This window comes from Theobroma umbraticum, unplaced genomic scaffold, assembly GCF_002168275.2.
Source record: "Theobroma umbraticum cultivar Fairchild unplaced genomic scaffold, ASM216827v3 scaffold_86.0, whole genome shotgun sequence".
Lineage (NCBI taxonomy): Eukaryota > Viridiplantae > Streptophyta > Magnoliopsida > Malvales > Malvaceae > Theobroma > Theobroma umbraticum.
In genome coordinates, this window is record NW_018397263.1 from 956,979 (window position 1) to 977,596 (window position 20,618).

Consider the following 20,618-nt stretch of genomic DNA (forward strand, 5'->3'; position numbering starts at 1 on the left):
GCTTCTTAAGTCTATGCTTTTTGATTTCATATATAAATTATTTAATGAGTCATAAATAGATAGATTATCACATTTAAATTATTTAATGAAAATTTGTCATGTCATGATAAGATGGAGTGATAGTAACAATAAGATGTAAACTCAAAAAGAATTACTCAAAAATAATAAACAAAGGTGGCCATTCTCTATCATTACAGCCCATTATTATTGGTATTGATATAGAATACAAATTTTTTCCTTTGTCTTTTTTGAAAATTACCAATTTTTTCCATATTAATAGAGGGATTAGTGGAAGAAGTGTGGGCTAAACTTTGGGAATTTACCATCATGGATATTTTCCTTTTTCCTTTCTGGGTGCCTTTTTTCTCCCTTTGCAATGCCATTTAGGCACTTACTTTTGAATTTTCACTAATTCTTGAGCTAGGTGGGTTAAGTTTTGTTCCTGAATTCAATAAATGGGTATCAAAAGGTTGTTTTCTTCTACAAAGCCCAACAAGAGTTGAAAGAAATGGTCAGCCTCTAAAGTAAGGATCCTTTGCTGCATTTATACCATCAATTCGTCACCCAATTTGACAAAGGATCAACATTATTATAAAGCCCATCTAATGATGATTATTATTATTATTATACTTAATTTGTAAAAAAATTGTTGAACTATATCACAATGCGACTAATATGACAATGGACGTGACATATGATGTACAACATCAATGGTCAAATAACATTGAATTTGATGACTTTTTAATTTTTTTTATTAGAATTAAGGGTTTGAGGGTTTGTGTTCTTTGTATAATTTGACATAGTTTATAGCCATGTATCTAAGTAGAGGATGGAGATCCAAATCGAGAAAAAAAATCATAGAGAACATTATTGTTGATAGACAAAGTATATAGTTTGGCTGTCTCTATCAAATTTTAAGGTTTTAACTTATCAAAATAAAGAAAAGAAATTATAGAGGACATCATTGTTGGTAGACAAAGGAGATAGCTTGGCTGTTTCTAGCAAATTTTAAGGTTATTAACTTATTTGATTAGGGTTTATGGTTGATTCTTGAAGACAAAGAAAATTTCAAACTACATGATTACCATTTACCAAAAAAATATATAACTTACAAAAGTAATTAAAATAAACAAAAATTCGTGATATTGTTGTAAAAGAATTATTCCTTTTGTTTCTTTTTTATTTTTTGGTTTTTTTGAACTTACAATACTAGAATTGTATAATGAAAGAACCAAAACATAGGGAGAAAGAACAAGAAGAAAGATCCAATGGAAAGAAAAATGGAAATTAAAGCAAACAAGCATGGGAATAATTTTGTACTATATCCATGGAGGTATTTGAGCTAAATACAGTTTGGTTTTGACCAGAACAGGCTAGTGTATAATGAATATCCTTTATTGGAAATAGAATTTCTGTTGGAATGGAACCATGGAAGCAAATCCAAATTCATTTACGAACACAAAACAATTGTGGGTCGGTATTAATTTTGAGAAACTTTCAGCCATGTTTTTTCTGCAACTGAAAACTTCTAGCATTTTGGTAGGTCCGCCGGAGGTGGGGGCAAAGTTGTCGCAGGAGTTGGGCCGTTTTCAACCACGAAAGCAGTGGCCAGGCCCCAACCCAAATGCACGTCCAAGTGACAGTGCATGATCCAGACACCTACATAGGATTAGATTGAAGAGATTTTAGAGTACAAATCAAGAAAAGATTGACTATCTAGTTGAATTGGTAATAGGAAATGAACCTGGATTATTGGCTGTGAATCTGATGACAGCCCATCCTCCAACCGGAACGCCAATGGTGTTACGCATTTGCGGGTCGACGAGGTTGAACTTCTTCCTATCCGTGGCAGGGTTGTAGTTCCCGAATCCTTGCGCCAGTACGTGAAAGTTGAAGCCATGGATGTGCATGGGATGATTCTCCACTCCAAGGATAGCTGTGTTCTGCAAGATCATCTCCACCGTTGAGTTGAACTTCAGCTTCGTCACCTTGGTTACCTTTGGAGCAAAGAACAGCGTCGGGTTGTTGCCGACGCTGGTAGCGTTTGTGTAGTCAAATTGAATTGGGGGCTTGGCGGGGAAATCAGTGGTGTAAACCCCGCCCAAGTTGGAAAACAGGGCTTGCAGCATAGACACAGTCGTGGGTAGCGCGAAGGATTGGTTGTTCATACTGGCAGAGAGCCTTGCTCCATTTGGACCCAGACATGTGGTGTTTGCTGGACAGGCTTCGAGGCCCAGTCCGATCGTCACAAACATTTTGTGGTCCACCTTTCGAGGGACCTCGACCCAGTTAGGCCCACCCTTCAACCCTGTTAAATTACTGAAAAACTTGTGCGCCGTGGGGGTGTCATTGAACGCCGGAAGGTCCGGCATTACCGGCGTTGCGGATGACGGTGTACCATCATACACGACGACGCCCCTCGTGGTGGTATTATCAAACTGTACACCAGCTGCGCTAGCATATGGTGTAGCGGCCATGAAAAATGACCCAACACGCTGATCCGCGGCTAGCAAAACGTCAACCGTCTGGCCAGGGGCTATAACGACAACGTCCGTAACGTAGGGTTTGGTGTAGGCGGCATCGACAGCGACAACTCTCAGTTTGTGTTTGGCTATCTTGTAGAAGAGCTGGTTGTTGAGTGCAGCGTTAACAATGCGTAAGAGATAGGTCTTCCCTGTCTCCACCCGGAGCTTGTACGTATCTGATGGAACAATCATAACATGAAAAAATAATACCATCAGAACTTAGATGATTGGAGTAATCAAACACTGATTATGACTTACGGTTTTGAGAGCAGGGATAGAGATCGCCCGGCCTTCCATTAATGGTGTAAGCATCGGAAAGATTAGGAGCAACCCCAGTAGCAACTGCCTGCCGCTCAACATCAATGACATTAGCATTCCACCATTCGCCTGCAATCACAAATATTATTTTAATTTCCATTTATAAATTAATCACATTGTTCGTTAGGATGTGCCTTTAGCACATTCATCACCTCATGTCAAAGCAATGAATCAATTAATATTTTTGGAATCAATAAATTTAATGAGTGTTTCATGAGATAAGGATTGGTTGACTATACCTAACAAGATGGGGACTTCCCTGTGGGGCTTGGGGAATGGATACGAGCGGCCTGACCTGGGACGAATAACCAATGCGCCATAGACAGTGGCTCGTAGCCACGAGACATGAGCATGCCACCAGAGTGTTCCTTCTTGACCGGTGATTCTGAAGTTGTATGTGTACTTGTTTCCAGGGCGTATTGGACATTGGGTGATCATGTTAGGACCATCAGCCCAGCAGCTCAGTTTTTGAAACACTCCATGCCTGTTCAGAAATTCGTTTTTCCAAGCAAAATACACTTAGCAACAGTAAAAAGTATATGAACAGTTTTATGTTATGTGGGGATAGAGGTATTGGATATGTCTCACATGTATCGATATTAAAATATTGTATCCGTATGAATAATGAAGTGTTTAAAAAGTCTAGGACACAGCACACTAAGATAATATGAAAAATCCGTGGAACATTATCGAAAGAAACAATTAAAACAAAGGAGAATATATAGTTCGGAGTATACATAGTGGTTAGAATTGAGCAGTATATAGTACTATATGCGAGCTGTTGTTATCAAATAGGAAAGTGAAAACCCCTTTGGAACTAACAAATCAAGAACTGACTTGGCTTGAATGAAGCATACTTTGGAGTCTTAAATTATCATAAAAAATATGAAGTATACAACCATTGCAGACTAATCCAAGACAAGAACAACTGCTCAAAACTAATATGAACGAGTTGAAAGCTGATGATGGAAACATGGTAGGCGTGGAAGCTTTATCTTTTTTTTTTTTCGTTTTTTTGAGCAAGGCGTGGAAGCTTTGGTTAATATCAGAACTAATAAATTTTTGTTCACTTCATGTTTTCATGATGATGGTTGAGGACTAACCAGTGAACAGTCAAATCGTAAGGTGACTTATTAAAGACATGAACAATCAGTGTGTCACCCTCTCGGACACGGATTTCAGGGCCTGGGAGGCTACCATTGACTGCAGTAATCACCTGACGATTGCACAATCGAGAAACAGTCAAGTTTTGCACCTGCAAACGAAATCAAAAGATCAAAAGTGAGAAAACATTTCTAATTCATCCTGGTGTTAATGCAGCGACGACAGGGTCTGTCTCTGCATGGAGTTATAAGTATTGAAGTTGCGATTAATGAATGATCACAAAGAACAGGTTGGAAATCTGGCAGAGATTAGTACATAGAATGTTTGTTCCACTACTGCAGCTGAGGCTGTTGAAGCAAATAAAAGAGCTACAGCCCATACCAGCAAGGAAACAGGGCGACCCATTTCGAAGAATGGGCGCACAGGGAAAGAAATATAGAAGAGAACGCTTTGCAGTCTTGCACGAAATGAAGTGCAAAGAATTTTTGAAACCCTTACATATATTTGAGGATCTGGGGTTGTTTCCTTTTTCCCCCCCGAATTTAAAACCCTTTGATTCTGTTTTTTGTGTGACGCAATCAACAGTGAAGGATAAAATTTAATGTACTAAACAAACAGGAGACTCAACATCATTCGATAGAATTTGTTTAACAGCATAGAAAACAGGGGTCGAAAACATTTTTCTACTTAGAACGTTGAACAGGCAATGTATTCAGTAACAGAGCCCTGGTCATCTGACAGGTTAAATCTGACTGTCAAAATATACATAAATAAATACAGAACTTATATAATATACATTTTCGGTCCTCTCACGGCTTTCAGGATTTGGAATTTCTTTCAAGGAAACCTAATATCCTTTCTGTACAAACTAAATGGTCCCCTTCCTTTTGCTTCATATTTGTAATTTCATGGGGCTATGTTTGAGGTCTGAAAATGGTTACCTCTTGCTTGAATCAAGTCAACACTCAAGTTAACAAAAGCCTTCCTCCTCTTCGGTTTTCCTTCAAAGAAAAGTTTCTTATCAACAAAATTTCATTCTAATAATTAGGCTGTTTCCGAATGGACCCATTCAACATATTCCTTAATTAACATAACAAATAATTCAAAGACATGGAGTATATGTCAAGATTTTGCTACTTTTATACGTTTCTTTCGTCATCTCGAATCTCATCTCTTTGGGATTAGAAATTAAATACTGTTTTCAGGATTTAAATAAATAATTTTCCCTGACTACCTTAATAATTTTCTAAGGCATTAGCAAATTAATGTACCTTCATGGCTTCAACTTGATCAATATATAAGAATTTTTAGAATTTGAGATATTAAAATAAAAACCCAAAATGTAGAAGGGAAGACCTTATGTTAGCAGGATAGGCATAGCCCTTCAATCATGAACATCCAATCAAATGGGTTAGCTAAAACAGAGTCTCTCAGAGTTAGAAATTTTAACTTATTTTTGTAATTTTGTCTCCTTTGTCTGTCTGTCAATGTTTAATATTCTTAATTAACTTTATAAATATAATTCTTCCTGTCTTTTCACATGTACTTATGTGCCTAGAAAAAGCTCCAAAGATCTGATTCCTTTTCGTTTGTTCCTTATTAATTTATAGTTAGGTTCTAAATGTTTCCTTCTGGATTGTTTCTATGTACCATATGACTGAAAATGGTTTCCAGAAAGATTTTGTTCTGATCGAATATGGTTTCTTCTATTCTTCCATCCAACGTTTGTCCTTTTGCGAAGTCTCGAAATTTGTACGCCAAATGGTAAACTGGAAGCCTTTCTGGCAAATTGCAGTAATTGACTGAATCATGAAACTTACCTCCATGGGAGAGCGGCTTCAGCTAACGTTGCTTGCTTGGATGGATAGGTCGTTGCCAAATGATTCTGTACATGTTTTGCGTATGGCACTTGGCATCAATATGTGCTTTAAAATAAGTCCACGCGGCATCTCCATCCACATTCTTGACATTCATACCCAACCAACAAATTGTCTCAAACCTTTTAATAAAATACTGTTTCGATACCAGAATTTGTCAGGGTTCGTCAATGGAGAGAGAGCCCCTATGTCTAGTCCAATGCTTTTCTTTTTCTGCATACAACTTGATTCTATTAACTACCTTTCTTTTTTATGCAACACCAACACATTGCTAAGATTACAGACAATTGATTGCAATTGATCATGTGCTAGCTAGAAGAGAATTATCAGGAAAAGATAAAGATAGTTCAATGCTGTTCATGTTCATAGGAATGCTAATTCATGAGACCCATATGTGTAAAACTTTTGAAATTGTTATTGGGAATGCTGTTCATGTTGATAGGGAGCATGGTGTGTTTTGGTCTGTGTTCTTCGTGAGCCAGGGGAAGAGGTCGTCTCCATGGTGCTTGGGATATGCAGATCTCTGTCTTGTGCCTACATGGTACTTCCGGATGGTTGATTTGAGTGGGTCTGACATGAATGTATGGGGGCTTGATGCTGGTTATGATGTGTTGTAAACGACGGAGCAGATTTTTGCTTTGGTGGTACTGATTTTGTCATTTAACTTGAGCTCTTGTCCTCTTGTGTTGGGAATATTGTGTAAATTCTACCTTAAGTTGCTATCTGATCTCTTTACGATCACATTGCTTTGATTTTGTTTTTATTATAAGATAAAATATTTTTATTTTTTAAATTTTGATTAAAATTATATAAAAATTTATTAATTTTTAAAATAGACACCTCATTCAAAAAAATATTTTTTATTAAATACATTAATTTAATCATTAATCAATTATTAATAATTTCATACTTATTTTTGATTAATTTTTATACTTATTATTTTCTAATTTTATTATTTTTTATTAATTAAAAAAAAAGGTACTCCCCTCTCTTAGGAGCACCGACGCCCTATGCACCCTTTTCTTGGAGACCTGGGAGCATCGTCTTTCTTTTTTTATTTTTTATTTTTAAAAGTATAATAATTTTTTTTAAGATTAATAAAAAAAGAAATATTTTAGTTTTTTTATCATTTTAATTAATAATGTTTGTATTTTTAGAGTGAAATGTCTATTTCAAAAATTAATAAATTTTTATATAATTTTAATAAAAATTTAAAAAATAAAAATATTTTATTTTTTAATTATATGCAAGACAACAAAGAAAGGGGTTTATATCTATTCTTATGCAGTCTTATTCTACAACTATTTTGTAGGATTCTTTTTTAATAAATCTTTCTTTAATGAAATCTTTCATTTGTTTTACATTGGGAAATATATTCTTCCACAATTAACTCTTTTTTGAGTTTATTTTGACCTCTTAAAAGTCAGGATTTCAATGTTCCCACCTTCCTAAATTTACCACAAAACAACATTTCATTAATTAATTAATTTGAATGATAAATATTACACTAGTATTAATTTGATCAAGCCAGTCAGCTTAGAAAAGAATAATTTGTTAAATTATTATTGAAGTTTCTATGATGGGGACTCAATACTCACTACTCACTGACTTAGAAAACAATAATGGAAAAAAATAAATAAAATATTCACATTTCTTCTTTGAGATGAGAAAGACAGGAGTTAGTATAAAATTCATACAATTTTTAAAGAATTCAAAATATTAAAAAAAAAGCCAAATGAATAAATAAATAAAATATTTATTCATACGTGATATATTTTTAATTTTTTTTAGACTAAGGGCAAAAAAAATTAAACAGCAATAAAAGAAAAAGAAAAGGAGGGAGAGGAGAGGGGGAATATGGAAGAAGAAAGAGGAGATTAGGACAAACTGGGAGAGTTATTTAGGAGGCGTATTAGTGTATCGAATCTGCAATTGAATTCATAACAGTAAATTCGAATCCATATTTATATAATTATTATTTAATTTTTATGTATGAAATATATTTTTTAAAAAAATTGAAAAAATAAAGGAAGAAAAGAAATTGAAAAAGAAAAAAGAACAACATGCTAATAATAAAAGGAAAAAAAACAGTAGAAAATGATATGTTAAGGATCAATTTTATTACATACCAAAGAATATGAACCTCACAACAATAGAGGTTTGACGTTTGACAAGGATAGGTTAATGAATGTAGACTGACAATTATTATATCTTGCCTTGAAACAATGAAAGTGAAACCCAAACTTACATTAAAAAAGATATTAAAAAACACCAAGAATAAAAGATATTATCATCAAATTGAACGAACTTTTTTCATTAATCCAACTATTTCTAGCATTGAGGTAGATCAGCCGGTGGTGGAGGCAAGGTTGTGTCCGGGGTTGGTCCGTTCTCAACCACGAAGGCGGTGGCCAGGCCCAATGGCAAGTGCGCGTCTAAGTGGCAATGCATTAACCATACACCTGTTACAGTTGACAAGATTAAGTTTCAATCTTTCAATGCTTGAGCTTTTCAAAGAAGGATCTGTTGGACTATCGCTTTCATCTCCATTGTTAACCTACAACTAGCAATTTAAAGATAACCCATCCGCCGCCCTAGAGAAAGGAACTCAAATACTTGTCTAAACCAGATATGTCAGAATCAGTAAGAAGTCAAAGAGGATCTGGAATTGTTCCCTTTCCCTCTCAAGCTCACATGAACTCTGCATTTCTTATTACCAGGTTGAAATTATTTAGCAAAATTTGACTATCTAACTTATGAAATAGTTGAGTAATAGAAAGTTAACCTGGATTATTAGCTCTGAATCTGATGACAGCCCATCCTCCAACTGGCACGCCAATGGTGTTGCGCATCTGTGGGTTGAAAAAATTGAGCTTCTTTCTATCCTCGGCGGGGTTATAGTTTCCAAACCCTTGTGCCAATACGTGAAAGTCAAAGCCATGGATGTGCATGGGGTGATTCTCTATTCCAAGGATAGCTGTGTTCTGCAAGATTATCTCCACAGTCGAGTTGAACTTAAGCTTGGTGACCTTGGTACCTTTTGGAGCAAAGAGCAGCGGCAGGTTGTTGTTGACGCTTGAGTTGGTGTAGTCGAATTGAATCGGGGGCTTGGCAGGGAAATCAGTGGTGTAAACTCCACCGACGTTGAAGAAAAAGGCTTGCAACATAGACAAGCTGGTAGGTAACACGAAGGATTCGTTGTTCATGCTGGCAGAGAGCTTTGTCCCATTGATTGGACCCTGGCAAGTTGTGTTCGCTGGGCAGACTTCGAGCCCCAACCCAATGGTGACGAACATCTTATAGTCCACCGTACGTGGGACCGGGACCCAATGGGGTCCACCTATCAATGAGGTGATGTTAGAGTAAAACTTGTGAGCCGTGGGCGTGTCATTGAACGCCGGAAGGGCTGGCATTAGAGGCGTTGCGGATGACGGTGCACCATCATACACAACGACGCCCCTTGTGGTAGTATTATCAAACGGTACACCAGCTGCACTTGCATATGCTCTAGCGGCCATGTAATACGACCCAACCGGCTGATCGGCGGTTAGCAAAACGTCCAGTGTCTGGCCAGGGGCGGCGACCACCACGTCAGTGACGTAAGGCTTGGTGTAGCTGGCGTCAATGGCTACAACTGTCATCTTATGATTGGCTATCTTGTAGAAGAGCTGGTTATTGAGTGCAGCATTGATGATGCGCAAGAGATAGGTCTTTCCCTGCTCCACCTTAAGTTTGTACATTTCTGATGCGGAAACCATACAATTAAGCATTAATTAACATATATTAAGAATTAGTTTACGAGAATGTCAGACATTAATTTCACTTACGATTTTGAGAACATGGGTAGAGATCACCAGGCCATCCATTTATCGTGTAAGCATCAGAAATGTTAGGAGCAGCACCGGTGGCAAGTGCTTGGTTCTCCACATCAACCACATTCGCATTCCACCACTCACCTGCAATGTCATTATTTTCGTCATTGGGTTTTTGAATAGGCTTTATATTTGATGCATTGATAATATATAGCTTCTATTAAGATGAGTGGTTAAGCTTTTAACAACCTAATAAGATGGGAACTTCCTTGTATGGCTTAGGGAAAGGGTAAGAGCTGCCGGCTCTAGGACGGATGATGAGTGCACCGTGGACGGTGGCACGAAGCCACGAGACATGAGCATGCCACCAGAGGGTTCCCTCCTGTTTACTGATTTTGAATTTGTAGGTGTATTTACTTCCGGGGAGAATTGGACATTGAGTGACCATGCTAGGTCCATCTGCCCAGGCACTCAGGATCTGAAACACTCCATGCCTGCACAACCGATCATTAAGCCCAGCAAACATAACCGTTAGCCATTGAAATTGCAAATTTAAAACAGAAGGTTATGAATTAAGAGTAATATATCTATGTGGTCGTTGGAGTTGATCAATTCTGTATTAATTAACGTGGATGGCATGGGATTTTATGTACATGCACACCAAATATATATACTCGACTTCTTCGTGGCTACATAGCGAGAATTTTCTTTTTTGAAGAATAAGTCAATAACAATTACACAAATGAACAAGCAAGGTGAGGATAGATCACAGCTAACGACTAGCAGGAAAGAGGAAGATTTTAATTTGTTAAATGCTTAAGGTTTCTTTGACAAAGTCAAATTTCACGGGGATTTATTTACCAGTGAATAGTCATGTTGTAAGGTGACTTGTTAAAGACATGAACAACGAGTGTGTCACCCTCTCGGACGCGGACTGTTGGGCCGGGCAGGCTACCATTTACAGCATTAATCACTCGCCGGTTGCATAGCCTATCGACAGTCAAATTTTGCACCTGCAACGAATTAAAATAATAAATTATGTTAGGAGCATATCTATGTAGAATAAAGAAAAAGAGGGTAGATATCATTCAAAGCTACAGTCCAGGAAATGTTTGAATTTTACAGGTTGCTGCTATAGTTGAGCAATAAACCCGCCATTAATGACTGAACTATGTAGCTAATTAGGGTGGCTAATAGAAATGGTTTCAAAGCTAATCAAAGAGGGTAGATCTCATTAAAAGAATGTAAAGGGTATTTATAACGTGCATGGTGTGACTGGTAAGACAATGAATGCAATGGCAGGTTTGCCACTAAGAGTAAGAGGATCATAAGGCTCTAAGACCCTTGTCTCTGTGCATGGACTCGCTTGAGTTGTAATGCAAAAAATCTTACCCCCTCTGGAGTGTAAAGGAGAGGTTAATTTAATCAATGAAAAGGAATGAAAATAGGAATATTGCTAAAGCTCTGTAAGTAGATTACATAGAATGTGTGCTCCACAATTTTTGAGGCCGAAGCTGTCGAAGCAGCCAGAAGAAGCAAGGCGCAAGCAAACAAGAAAGCAGGGCGCCCCATTTCGAAAGGACTCGAGCCAAGAAAGAAGAGAAGAAAGCGAGAGGGAGATAGATAGATATCAGAATGCTTTGCAGCGAATGGAGCTTGTATTTATATTAGAATGTGTGGGAAGTGTTCCTCGTGGAAACTGCGTCATTTGGCATACAACAATTGCGTAACAACCTAGCCAAAAGGGGTTGGAAAATATTTTCTGCCTTTTAAAATATTGTATTGCCAACCATCAATGAGTTAGTCGAACCCTCGTTATCTAGGGGGATTACGTTTGGCTATCAAATTTTCATATTAAAACAAAAGAGTAGAAGTCGTATATGATAGAATCTTGGTTGTTCAAGCCACACACCAAAAAAAAAAAAAAAGAAGTCCCTTTGAATTTGATAATATCAGTTCTGATTAGGACCCTTAATGCCCTATGTAGTCAAAGGATCCCTTCCTTCCTTTTTCAATCAGTGCCTAAGTCGAATTTTCCTTTGGGGTAATCTAGGTCTTGAAGGTTTGTAAAAGTCAGCTGGCTGTTCCGTCAAGAAATCTATTTACAGTGCAAAAATTGAAGTCGAATGCCCTAAATTTGAACATCGAAGAGCTGTTGGGCAATTGGTCAACACCTATAGGGCTGGGTTTTTTGCCATTCTCAGGCTAGACCGGCCATGGCTAGTTCAGGCTCTAAATGCCGTGAACTACAAATATGTGAATGATTAAACTTTGATGGCATAAGAAGGAACATGCATAGGGCATAGCTAGGAATTAGTATTGTCACGGGATAATTATTCCCTACTTAAAACGTTAATCAATTGAAATACGTAATGTCTATATTTATCAATTTCGAACTCTTATTTTATATATCCGATATGAGATTCCTTAACATTAACTTATACCTAATTATGCTTTAATTATGTTATGATTCAAAAGGGTGTTCTACTTTATTGATTGATTACTTAATATAAAAGCATTAAGTTCAATTAATCATATGTTTCAAACTTAATTAAAAAGATCACCATTTTAAGTATGAAATCTATCAAATTAATGAATTTTGACAAAACATCAGTACAATCAGTAGCAGTGTGCTTTAACTTCTTATAATCATATAATTCAAACCCAAACAAAAGAATTAATATTTCGATATGGAAATCATCAAATTAATGGATCTCGATAAAAAATTGTGACAATCTATAACCTTTAACTTCTTATAATCATATGTTTCAAATTTAAATAAAAAGATCATCATTTCGATTACAGAAATCATCAAATTAATAGATCTCAACAAAAAGTTGTAACAATCAATAACAGTGTGCTTTAACTTCTTAATTTGGTCGAATATAGTTAATAATCTCACCCATTGAATCAAGCAAATCTTGTAGTTAGTTATTTTTCTTTCTACCGAATATATGTAGCTGTCCCCTTTAATATGTGGGATTAGATATTGGTAAAGATTGAAGTCATCTACCTTATATCGTACGCCTAATTATATATACTTTTAATAGTTGCAGCTTGTATTTCGATAGTCTTTGCATCTATATGGATAGATTTGTTGAGGGTAATAAATGGTTTATCAATGGGAGGATAGCATCATGCTCCTTGTTCATGAAGCAGATCCCAACTAACCCTTTTCTTTGAAACTTTCACTGATCATAATTTTCTGTATTTGGCCAAGTAAAAGGATGAAGAGTTTAAGAAATGGTTTAAAGGATTAAGTCCAACAGGCCCTCAGTTAAAACGCGTTCCTCAATCTTCACCATTAATTAATATTTAATGCCACCTACTATGTATCCAAAGAAAAGTATGTCTAAGTTTGCTAAATGTTTGTGATACTAATCACGACATCTTCAGTCACATAGAACAATTCAAAATCTTAGTATAAAAGTTTAAACGATTTACTTTCTCTTACCATTGGTTATACATTCGATTCTTCGATCTTTCTTTTAACTTTAAACATCTTAAAAATTTAGATTGATTATATGAATGTAATTAAACTTGTAAAGTGTTCTTTGATGGATTCAAATATAGTGATAATTGAAGACAAAACTGGAATGCTTGGACGATAAGCATGACTCAAATAGACCCAAGGTTTATCTCCACGACTTCGAGCCAATCATAGCTCAAGATTTTGGCTTTGACCGTTTTGAAGAGAAGAAATTAAAATTCTTCTGGGGAAGGATACATCAGGAATTAGGTAAGTCCAACATTATTTTTAATGAGTCTGAAGCCCCAAGTCTTCTTCAAAACTGTTATCTAAAGCCTCCTAAAAGTCCCAAACCATCTGATTTCTGTTTTGCTTTTGGCAAATATTTCATGTGATTTGTAGGAAACGTTTTGGGATTGCCTTGTTGGTTATGTGTTAGGTCGCAGCAGTGTTGACTAAAATGTTTTCTAGATAGATGAGGGTTTGGTCACTTGCCTTGGGATCAAAGATATGCCTCCCCTCGACCATCAACCTTAGAGAGTCAAAGCTTCTATTAAGTTTCCCCAATATCTGAAGCTTGTTGCTAAGAAAATATAATTCAGACTAAATTTCTTTGTATTGACTTTAAACAAAAATATAAATAGAAGTGTTAGATTAAATATGTATGTATTATGACAAATATTTATAAATAATTATGTCTATAATTAAATCTCTAACTTTTGAATGCAGCATAACTCATCCTATCTTGATATATTAATACAAAGATCCCTTAATCAGCCCGATTTAACATTTTTTTTTTTCACTCATCTCCCTAACAAGCAATGTATGCACCTGTTCTTTCTTTTCCATTTTTGGTATGATGTAAAAAATTAGTAAAATTACTATAATCTTCATTTGGCTTCAATCCCACGCGTTATTTTGCCTTGAATCTGATAAGTTTGATCTAATATCAAAGAGCAAAGAGCCTAAAATCAGTTGTGATCCTAGGCAGGGAAAACAAATGAGCAATTACCTATACTATGGCTACACTATGGCTTGAACTAGAAGCAAACGCAGTCTAGTTGTTTGGGCTCAAAGCTTAATTTAGCTGTTGGAACAACTTTCTTGTCCCGTCATTAACATCAAGTTATTCAACTTGGTCCTCTCTTTTCATTGCTGCAGCACCCAGCTGGACATGGTCTTGAATTGATAGTTGATCAAATACAGCAAAGATTTTCATCAATTAAAATATATCTACTTAGAATTTGGTAAGCCGTTTAACCTATATAATTTGTGCATGAGGCTTAATGGGGTTTCTCCAAACAAGTTATAACATCAGATATTGATTGAGTTGATTTTTTTTGGGGGGGTTTAAGTATTAAATAAGTTCTTCAATTATGGGTACTTATGCATTTTATGATATCTTAAGAAGTCTTTTATCTTTTGATTTGTACACATATAAATGATAAATTAACAATCGTCAAATTTAATGTCAATTAGTATTTTTTTTGTCCATATAACAACTAATGTAACCACATGACAATCGATGCAAAATGGATAACACGACTACATCATATGCTACGTAAATAGAAAAAATTAACTACTATTGAGTTTGATGGTAATTGATACTTCATTAAAATTAAAGATTTGTTAAATACAAATTAAAAGTTTTAAGACTTTTTGACTATATTAAAAGATAGCTGAGTAATTAACCGAGTAGGAAGTACAAATTTCATCAAAATGACTTGATCTAAAGAGTAATGAGAAAAAAATATATGACTTGAACTGGTCCTATTCTTCATTTGTTTGTTTTTAACATATGAAAAATGTATTAAACAAATACATTAGTAGCTAGCTAGCCAGGTAAGTCAATTTTTAAACAAATAATTTTGGTCATTTTCTTCTATTTAATTAACATTTTGTGGGTGGTGCATGGATCAAGGTTTGGTAATATACAGGTCATTTTAGGAGGGAAACAAAACCCAAAAAAAAAAAAGAAGAAGAGCTAATTTTGATTAAGTCTTTCTTTATATTTCAGTCCAAAGTTTTAATTGATAAGTTGCAAGTGGTTAGACATCTCTCACAAAGAGTTGAAAAAGAGAATCCTTTCTCTCTCATTGGCTGTCATATTTCTAATGGTAGAAAGTTCAAATACTTCTTTAGGTTAATTTTTCATAATCAGTTGAAAAGGTTCAACATATTCAATGAAATTAAAACGATACAGAAAAATTAATATAGTTCTATACAAAGATGATGCGTGCAAATCAAAAGAATATCCAAATTGTTTAAATTTTAAAAGAAAAAATGGTTTGAAATGGTAAAATCAACACCATGTTATTTGTTCTTAGACTTGGTTTTGGTTTTTTTTTTTTTCTGTAAACAAATGAATGAACAAACCAAATTAGTCAACCAGTGACGCAGGCCCCAGAAGCAAATAATTAACATTCCAAGTGGAAGAAAACAAATGAAACCTGTATCCGAGCTAAACATTCCTGGAACAATCGAATCAAAACCCTGGAATTTCTATATTCTGGCCTGAATACATGCTCTCCTCAGGCCACTAGCTAGAGCCTGGAAACTTATATGATTGAATACCCAGAGTTGGGATGTTGAGAAGCAATTTTCAGAAAAATATATTGTTGCATAGTGACAAGTACTAGCTAACTTGGATGGATTCAGGAATATTAGATCAGGAAGTTGTAAGTATAAGGAAAGACCCTGGATCTTCATCTCAAAAGCTGAAATTCAATCAAGATGAACCAGGCTTTTATGGGAAATAGGATACCATTATGAACGGATTGAGATGAATTATCGACGGAATTCTGACAAAATAAATTAATTTGTCAGGAAATTTTAATCCTTCTTTCAAGTAACTCAAGTTAGATGGGCTTAGACTCACTGGCCCAAATTCCGGCCATTTACACTTTGTGTGTTCATTGTCAGTTTGATTTTGATTCTCTTTTGAGTATTTTCATTCACCTGATTGAGGCAGAAATTATAAAAAAATCCAAAGCTTATGATCATGAACATAATCATATGGCAAAAATTATTGCAAGACAGCTAGCTTTTTCCTAGAATGTGATTGAAGGAAATGCCATTCTTTATATTTGATACTGTCAATTTGATTAAAATTATGTTTCATATTTTAAAGGAAAGTAGAGTTATCATCAACTCGTTACACGGCACGGTATTGTAAAAATTATTTTTAATTATTAGAAATTAAAAAAAGTTAAAAAAGTTTTTTTCTATGGATGCGGATAAAATATTTTAGATTTAATGTGATTGCGTAACGTAATTTAAATCGAATTTACATTAAAATTTCATTTGATTCATATTTTTATTATTTTTAATTTCTTATTTTTTAAAAAAATGAAAAATAAATCAGCCAAGGTTGCAAAAGTTACAACACATTGAAGTGAACACTGACGTCTCGGCTGAGACTTAGACAGAAACAGATTTCAAGCCAATCTAAACCGTAGTCGCCGGTCAACTCTAGGGTAAACTTTGTTTAAGCATTGTCGGAATAGGATCAAAGCTGAAAGTACAAAACTGCCCTCGCTGTTTATCTTCAGGAAAAGAAATTTTTAATTATTAAATTGAAATAGAAAAATGTCAAACTAAATATTTATTTTATTTATTTTTACTTTGTGCTCCTGATCAGTAAAAACTTAAAAATAATTGCCTGGTTTAATAGTAATTTAAAGGGAGGACAAATCCGTCAAGAGAAGAAAACTGAGAGGATAAAACCGTCAAAACAGGAACGATTCCCAAATTGAAGTGGCCTGTCTTGGTTCCTCACGTAAAACACACTCTTTGCCGTTAAGTCGGGTACTGGAGAGACTGTCATCACACTCACACTGATGGAAACGGAAATGGAAGTCGTTGAAAACGGGAACGACGCGACCGTTAACGAGATCAACGTCCCATCGGCCCTAGAAGGTGGCGAAGCCGCTGAAGGAGGAGGCGATGGGGGAAGCCGTGGCGGTTCGGCGATCGGAGGGCGAACGCGGAAGGAGCGAGTGAAGGGACCGTGGTCGCCCGAGGAAGATGCGATACTGAGTGACCTGGTGAGCAAGTTCGGGGCGAGAAATTGGAGCTTGATTGCCCGAGGAATCGCCGGTCGTTCTGGCAAGTCGTGTCGGCTTCGTTGGTTTAATCAGCTTGACCCTGCCGTTAAGCGCAAGCCGTTTACTGGTACAAAGTCTACATCTTTGTTAAAATTTTGATTGATCTGTCAATGTGGTTATCTATCTTTCCTTTTTTTTTCTTTTTTGGTTTAATTTTTGGGAGTTGCTTGGATTATCTTTGCATGTTAGATTTATGTAATAATTTGAAGTTTAGAGTACCATGTTTGTTCAAAATTTCAGTTTTGGTCTTGTTCTAATTGTACTGTGCTTTGAGTGAACAAGGATATGGATTCCCCAGTAGTTCAACACGACAACAATGCTGAACTCTTTTTTTCTTTTTTTTGGGAATTTTAGGGACATGTGTGAGAGAAACAGAGATAGTAGTGTGGAAAGTGAAAATCAAGTAGCCAGCTTTTGCTATTGATTCACCTGTTCCTTGAAGAAATTGAGCAGGAGTCGAGTGGTTAAGAAATGGGAGTAATTTTGGCAAGCGTTAGAGAAACTGGTTGTGATTAGGGAAGTGTCATTGCTTATAAAGTTATAAGAAAGTAACAAGAAGGGGAAAATTTTTCTTCATATCATATGGTTGGCATTCGAGCAGAAATAATATTGTATAATCTTTAACTCTAAGCATATTGTGCTCGTATCCATATACTTAAAGTTCCGGGCAGAGTAGCCAGTATTAGCTTGTAACTTTCACTTCATCAGCGTTTTTGGCTGATGTACGCATAATTATGCGTTTGTACAGTCGGTCAGTGCATTTAGGCTTACTTACAAGAATGGAAAATGTGCATTAAGTGATTTATTTAGTGCTTTCTGATAAAACTGAGCTAATAACCATGTTGGATGCAGATGAGGAGGATCAGATGATAATTTCAGCACATGCAGTACATGGGAACAAATGGGCAGTGATTGCAAGGCTTCTACCTGGAAGAACAGACAATGCTATTAAAAATCACTGGAATTCCACATTGCGGCGTCGGTGCATGGAGCTTGGTAGAATAAAATCAGAATCTGAACATATGGCGGAAGATGCTAGCTTGGACAAAACCAAGGCTTCATCTGAAGAAACTCTGTCTTGTGCGGAGGACAGTTCATTCAGATCTACGGAAGGAAAAGATGTAAGCTCTTTGGAAAAGTTAGATACTCAATTAAAGGGCAAATCACTGACAGGGATTCAATCTAGTCATGAATCAATTGAACCACCTACTCTTTTCCGTCCTGTAGCCCGTGTGAGTGCATTTAATGTTTATAATCATGTGGATAGACCAGAATTTGTTTCGCCCTGTTCAAGGCCTGTTCTAATGCAAGGGCCTCTAATTCAAACATCAAAGCCTGATGTTGGGATCTGCAAATTGCATGAAGGAGTTTACAAGGAAGGTATAGTGCCTCTACAATGTGGTCTTGGCTGTTGTGGGACTCAAAATGTTAGAAATGGAAATACTAACTCTTTGCTGGGGCCAGAGTTTGTGGAATTCTCAGAACCCCCATCTTTTCCAAATTATGAATTGGCTGCAATAGCCTCTGATATAAGTAACCTTGCTTGGCTGAAAAGTGGATTAGAAAATAACAGTGTCAGACCAATGGATGATGCAGCTGGTGGTACAACATCTCATAGATCTCAAGTGTACACAGGACATTTTGAAAAGCCCAGAATGAGTGATCGTTTCCATATTGAAGAGAGAAACAACAAGTTAACGGGCAGAATGACTAACCTGCTGTCAACATAGAATTGGAGGCAATGGTACTTCCAGGTTGAGACATCACCTTGACCTTGGTATGTATTAATGTCTAGAGGCGGTCAGAAAATGATCAAGAGTGGTAGTTGAGGCTTTACAATAGCTCTGAATTAGCTTGGGGGTTGATGCAGGAATGAGATCCTGGTTTCTTCTGTGTTTGAAGTAAACGCCATATGGTACTGAACTACAAGAAAGGCTTGATTATTTCATGGTCATTGCAATGGTTGACCTATATGCTTAAATGGTCATAGTGGTTGATAAATTTGCTACCGGGGAGCTTGTTTACATGTTCATTTTACAAAAACCAAAATAACCTGTTAACATCCCTGTACCAGCTTGAATTGATGACAAAGTTTGGAAACATTGATTTACATTCTGATTACTATTCTTCGTCTTTTTTGTTGTGTATGTATTTGTTCTCGTTTATATTGAAGTTTTCACTAACTTTGTTGGGCTCAAGAATGTCTTCCCCAGTATCCAAATTGACCGATATAAGGGATGATTTTAACAATACAGAGTACTGGCATTTGCCTGTAAAGGAGAAATATCTTGTTACACTCATGATTGGCTGAATAGCTAGTGGGAAAGGTATGGCCTATGGTAGAGCGTAGCCTAGTAGGGAAAGTTAAAGAGAACATGGGATAAGAAGTTGGTACCTGGATGAATTGGTCGTGTTTAGTGCTTGAATGGCATTGATGCCAAAGAGTAACGTGGAAAAAAGGCTTAATGTAGGTTTGGTGTATTTGATTCAGGAGTAGAATGGCAGCTTCCTTGATATTTAGTTCTATTAGATTCAGGCAGATAATCAGGGCTATTATCCTTCTTTTCTTTTGCTAGCAAACCAGAGTGAAAGCCTGAAAGCCGTTGATGGTGCTGATAGAAAGTGGAAGACATCTGGTCTCACAAATAATGAGTGCCCAAGGCTTGTGACGGAAACATGCTGATGTATCCTTTTCAGGTTTCAGTGATCCTAAAACCCTTTCTCCCGAGGTTCTACAAAGAAAGAAAAACTGCTTTTACTCTTTCTCCTGGATACAAATCCTGAAAGAGACACATATCAGACTGTGGTACCTACCTAGCTCTGAATTCCCATCAGTCCCATTTTCGTGCCAATTCTGTTGGTTTATGAATAGAAAGATTCAACTTTACACACCGAATGGATCTTTCTTTTTTTCTTTTTCTTTTTAGTGTATTGTGTGTTGGCGTGTTTAACCAGGATGACTTGAACGTTATCTTTGGGCAGAGACCCTGGAAATTTCACATAGAAAAGTACCAATCTGAAGATATCATATTTGGTAAACAAACCCCAAGTAGGACCCCATAGGCTTGATTGGATTACGCACTCTGTTGAGTCTGAACCGAAACGCAACAAGAAAACTTAAAAAAAATAATAATAAGAGATTAGAGAAGCAATGATAACATTCAAGTCATCCTCTTATCTTCAAGTTTATTTTACTGCCAATTGATAGCCCAAAACAAAGTAATGTTCATACTGGCAGAAATACGTAAGATTTGCTCTCAACTTGTACAAGATGATCGAGCTTTAAATATAAGAAACAACTCTTCATTTATTAATTTTTTTTGTACATAATAGTTTTTTTTATTTTATGTTATTCTTACAGAATATTCATTCTATATTTCTTTTATTTCATTTCACACATTAAATGT

General features: G+C 36.1%; 3 protein-coding genes across 4 annotated transcripts; 1 reads left to right on the forward strand and 2 right to left on the reverse strand.

Moving 5' to 3' along the window:
* Positions 1–1,248: 1,248 nt before the first annotated feature.
* LOC110420127 (laccase-7-like) lies at positions 1,249–4,494 on the reverse strand. Of its 2 annotated transcripts, none has more exons than XM_021433313.1 (6): positions 4,446–4,494; positions 3,947–4,098; positions 3,083–3,327; positions 2,784–2,912; positions 1,745–2,701; positions 1,249–1,659 (listed from the first exon to the last, which is right to left on the reverse strand). In XM_021433313.1, the coding sequence occupies exons 3-6, from the start codon at positions 3,279–3,281 to the stop codon at positions 1,529–1,531; spliced, it is 1,416 nt and encodes a 471-aa protein (XP_021288988.1). In that variant the 5' UTR covers positions 3,282–3,327; positions 3,947–4,098; positions 4,446–4,494; the 3' UTR covers positions 1,249–1,528. The 2 variants fall into 2 exon arrangements, with proteins under 2 accessions (XP_021288988.1, XP_021288987.1); XM_021433312.1 differs by lacking the exon at positions 4,446–4,494 and adding an exon at positions 4,263–4,439.
* A 3,403-nt stretch (positions 4,495–7,897) lies between these two features.
* On the reverse strand, positions 7,898–11,277 carry LOC110420126 (laccase-7-like). Its single transcript, XM_021433310.2, has 6 exons — positions 11,116–11,277; positions 10,498–10,649; positions 9,886–10,130; positions 9,652–9,780; positions 8,610–9,566; positions 7,898–8,286 (listed from the first exon to the last, which is right to left on the reverse strand). The coding sequence occupies exons 1-6, from the start codon at positions 11,206–11,208 to the stop codon at positions 8,156–8,158; spliced, it is 1,707 nt and encodes a 568-aa protein (XP_021288985.1). The 5' UTR covers positions 11,209–11,277; the 3' UTR covers positions 7,898–8,155.
* A 5,592-nt stretch (positions 11,278–16,869) lies between these two features.
* MYB1 (myb domain protein 1) lies at positions 16,870–19,684 on the forward strand. The gene is made up of 2 exons (XM_021433741.2): positions 16,870–17,278; positions 18,064–19,684. The coding sequence occupies exons 1-2, from the start codon at positions 16,945–16,947 to the stop codon at positions 18,939–18,941; spliced, it is 1,212 nt and encodes a 403-aa protein (XP_021289416.1). The 5' UTR covers positions 16,870–16,944; the 3' UTR covers positions 18,942–19,684.
* Positions 19,685–20,618: the final 934 nt, after the last annotated feature.

Coding starts and splice junctions, on each gene's coding strand:
- LOC110420127 (XM_021433312.1), bottom strand. CDS start 4,352: ATGGGTCGCCCTGTTTCCTTGCTGGTATGGGCTGTAGCTCTTTTATTT. Junction 4,099..4,262: donor TAGTGGAACAAACATTCTAT/GTACTAATCTCT, acceptor TTTCGTTTGCAG/GTGCAAAACTTGACTGTTTC. Junction 2,913..3,082: donor GGAAGTCCCCATCTTGTTAG/GTATAGTCAACC, acceptor TTGTGATTGCAG/GCGAATGGTGGAATGCTAAT.
- LOC110420126 (XM_021433310.2), bottom strand. CDS start 11,208: ATGGGGCGCCCTGCTTTCTTGTTTGCTTGCGCCTTGCTTCTTCTGGCT. Junction 9,781..9,885: donor GGAAGTTCCCATCTTATTAG/GTTGTTAAAAGC, acceptor ATGACATTGCAG/GTGAGTGGTGGAATGCGAAT. Junction 9,567..9,651: donor CTACCCATGTTCTCAAAATC/GTAAGTGAAATT, acceptor TTTCCGCATCAG/AAATGTACAAACTTAAGGTG.
- MYB1 (XM_021433741.2), top strand. CDS start 16,945: ATGGAAACGGAAATGGAAGTCGTTGAAAACGGGAACGACGCGACCGTT. Junction 17,279..18,063: donor TAAGCGCAAGCCGTTTACTG/GTACAAAGTCTA, acceptor TGTTGGATGCAG/ATGAGGAGGATCAGATGATA.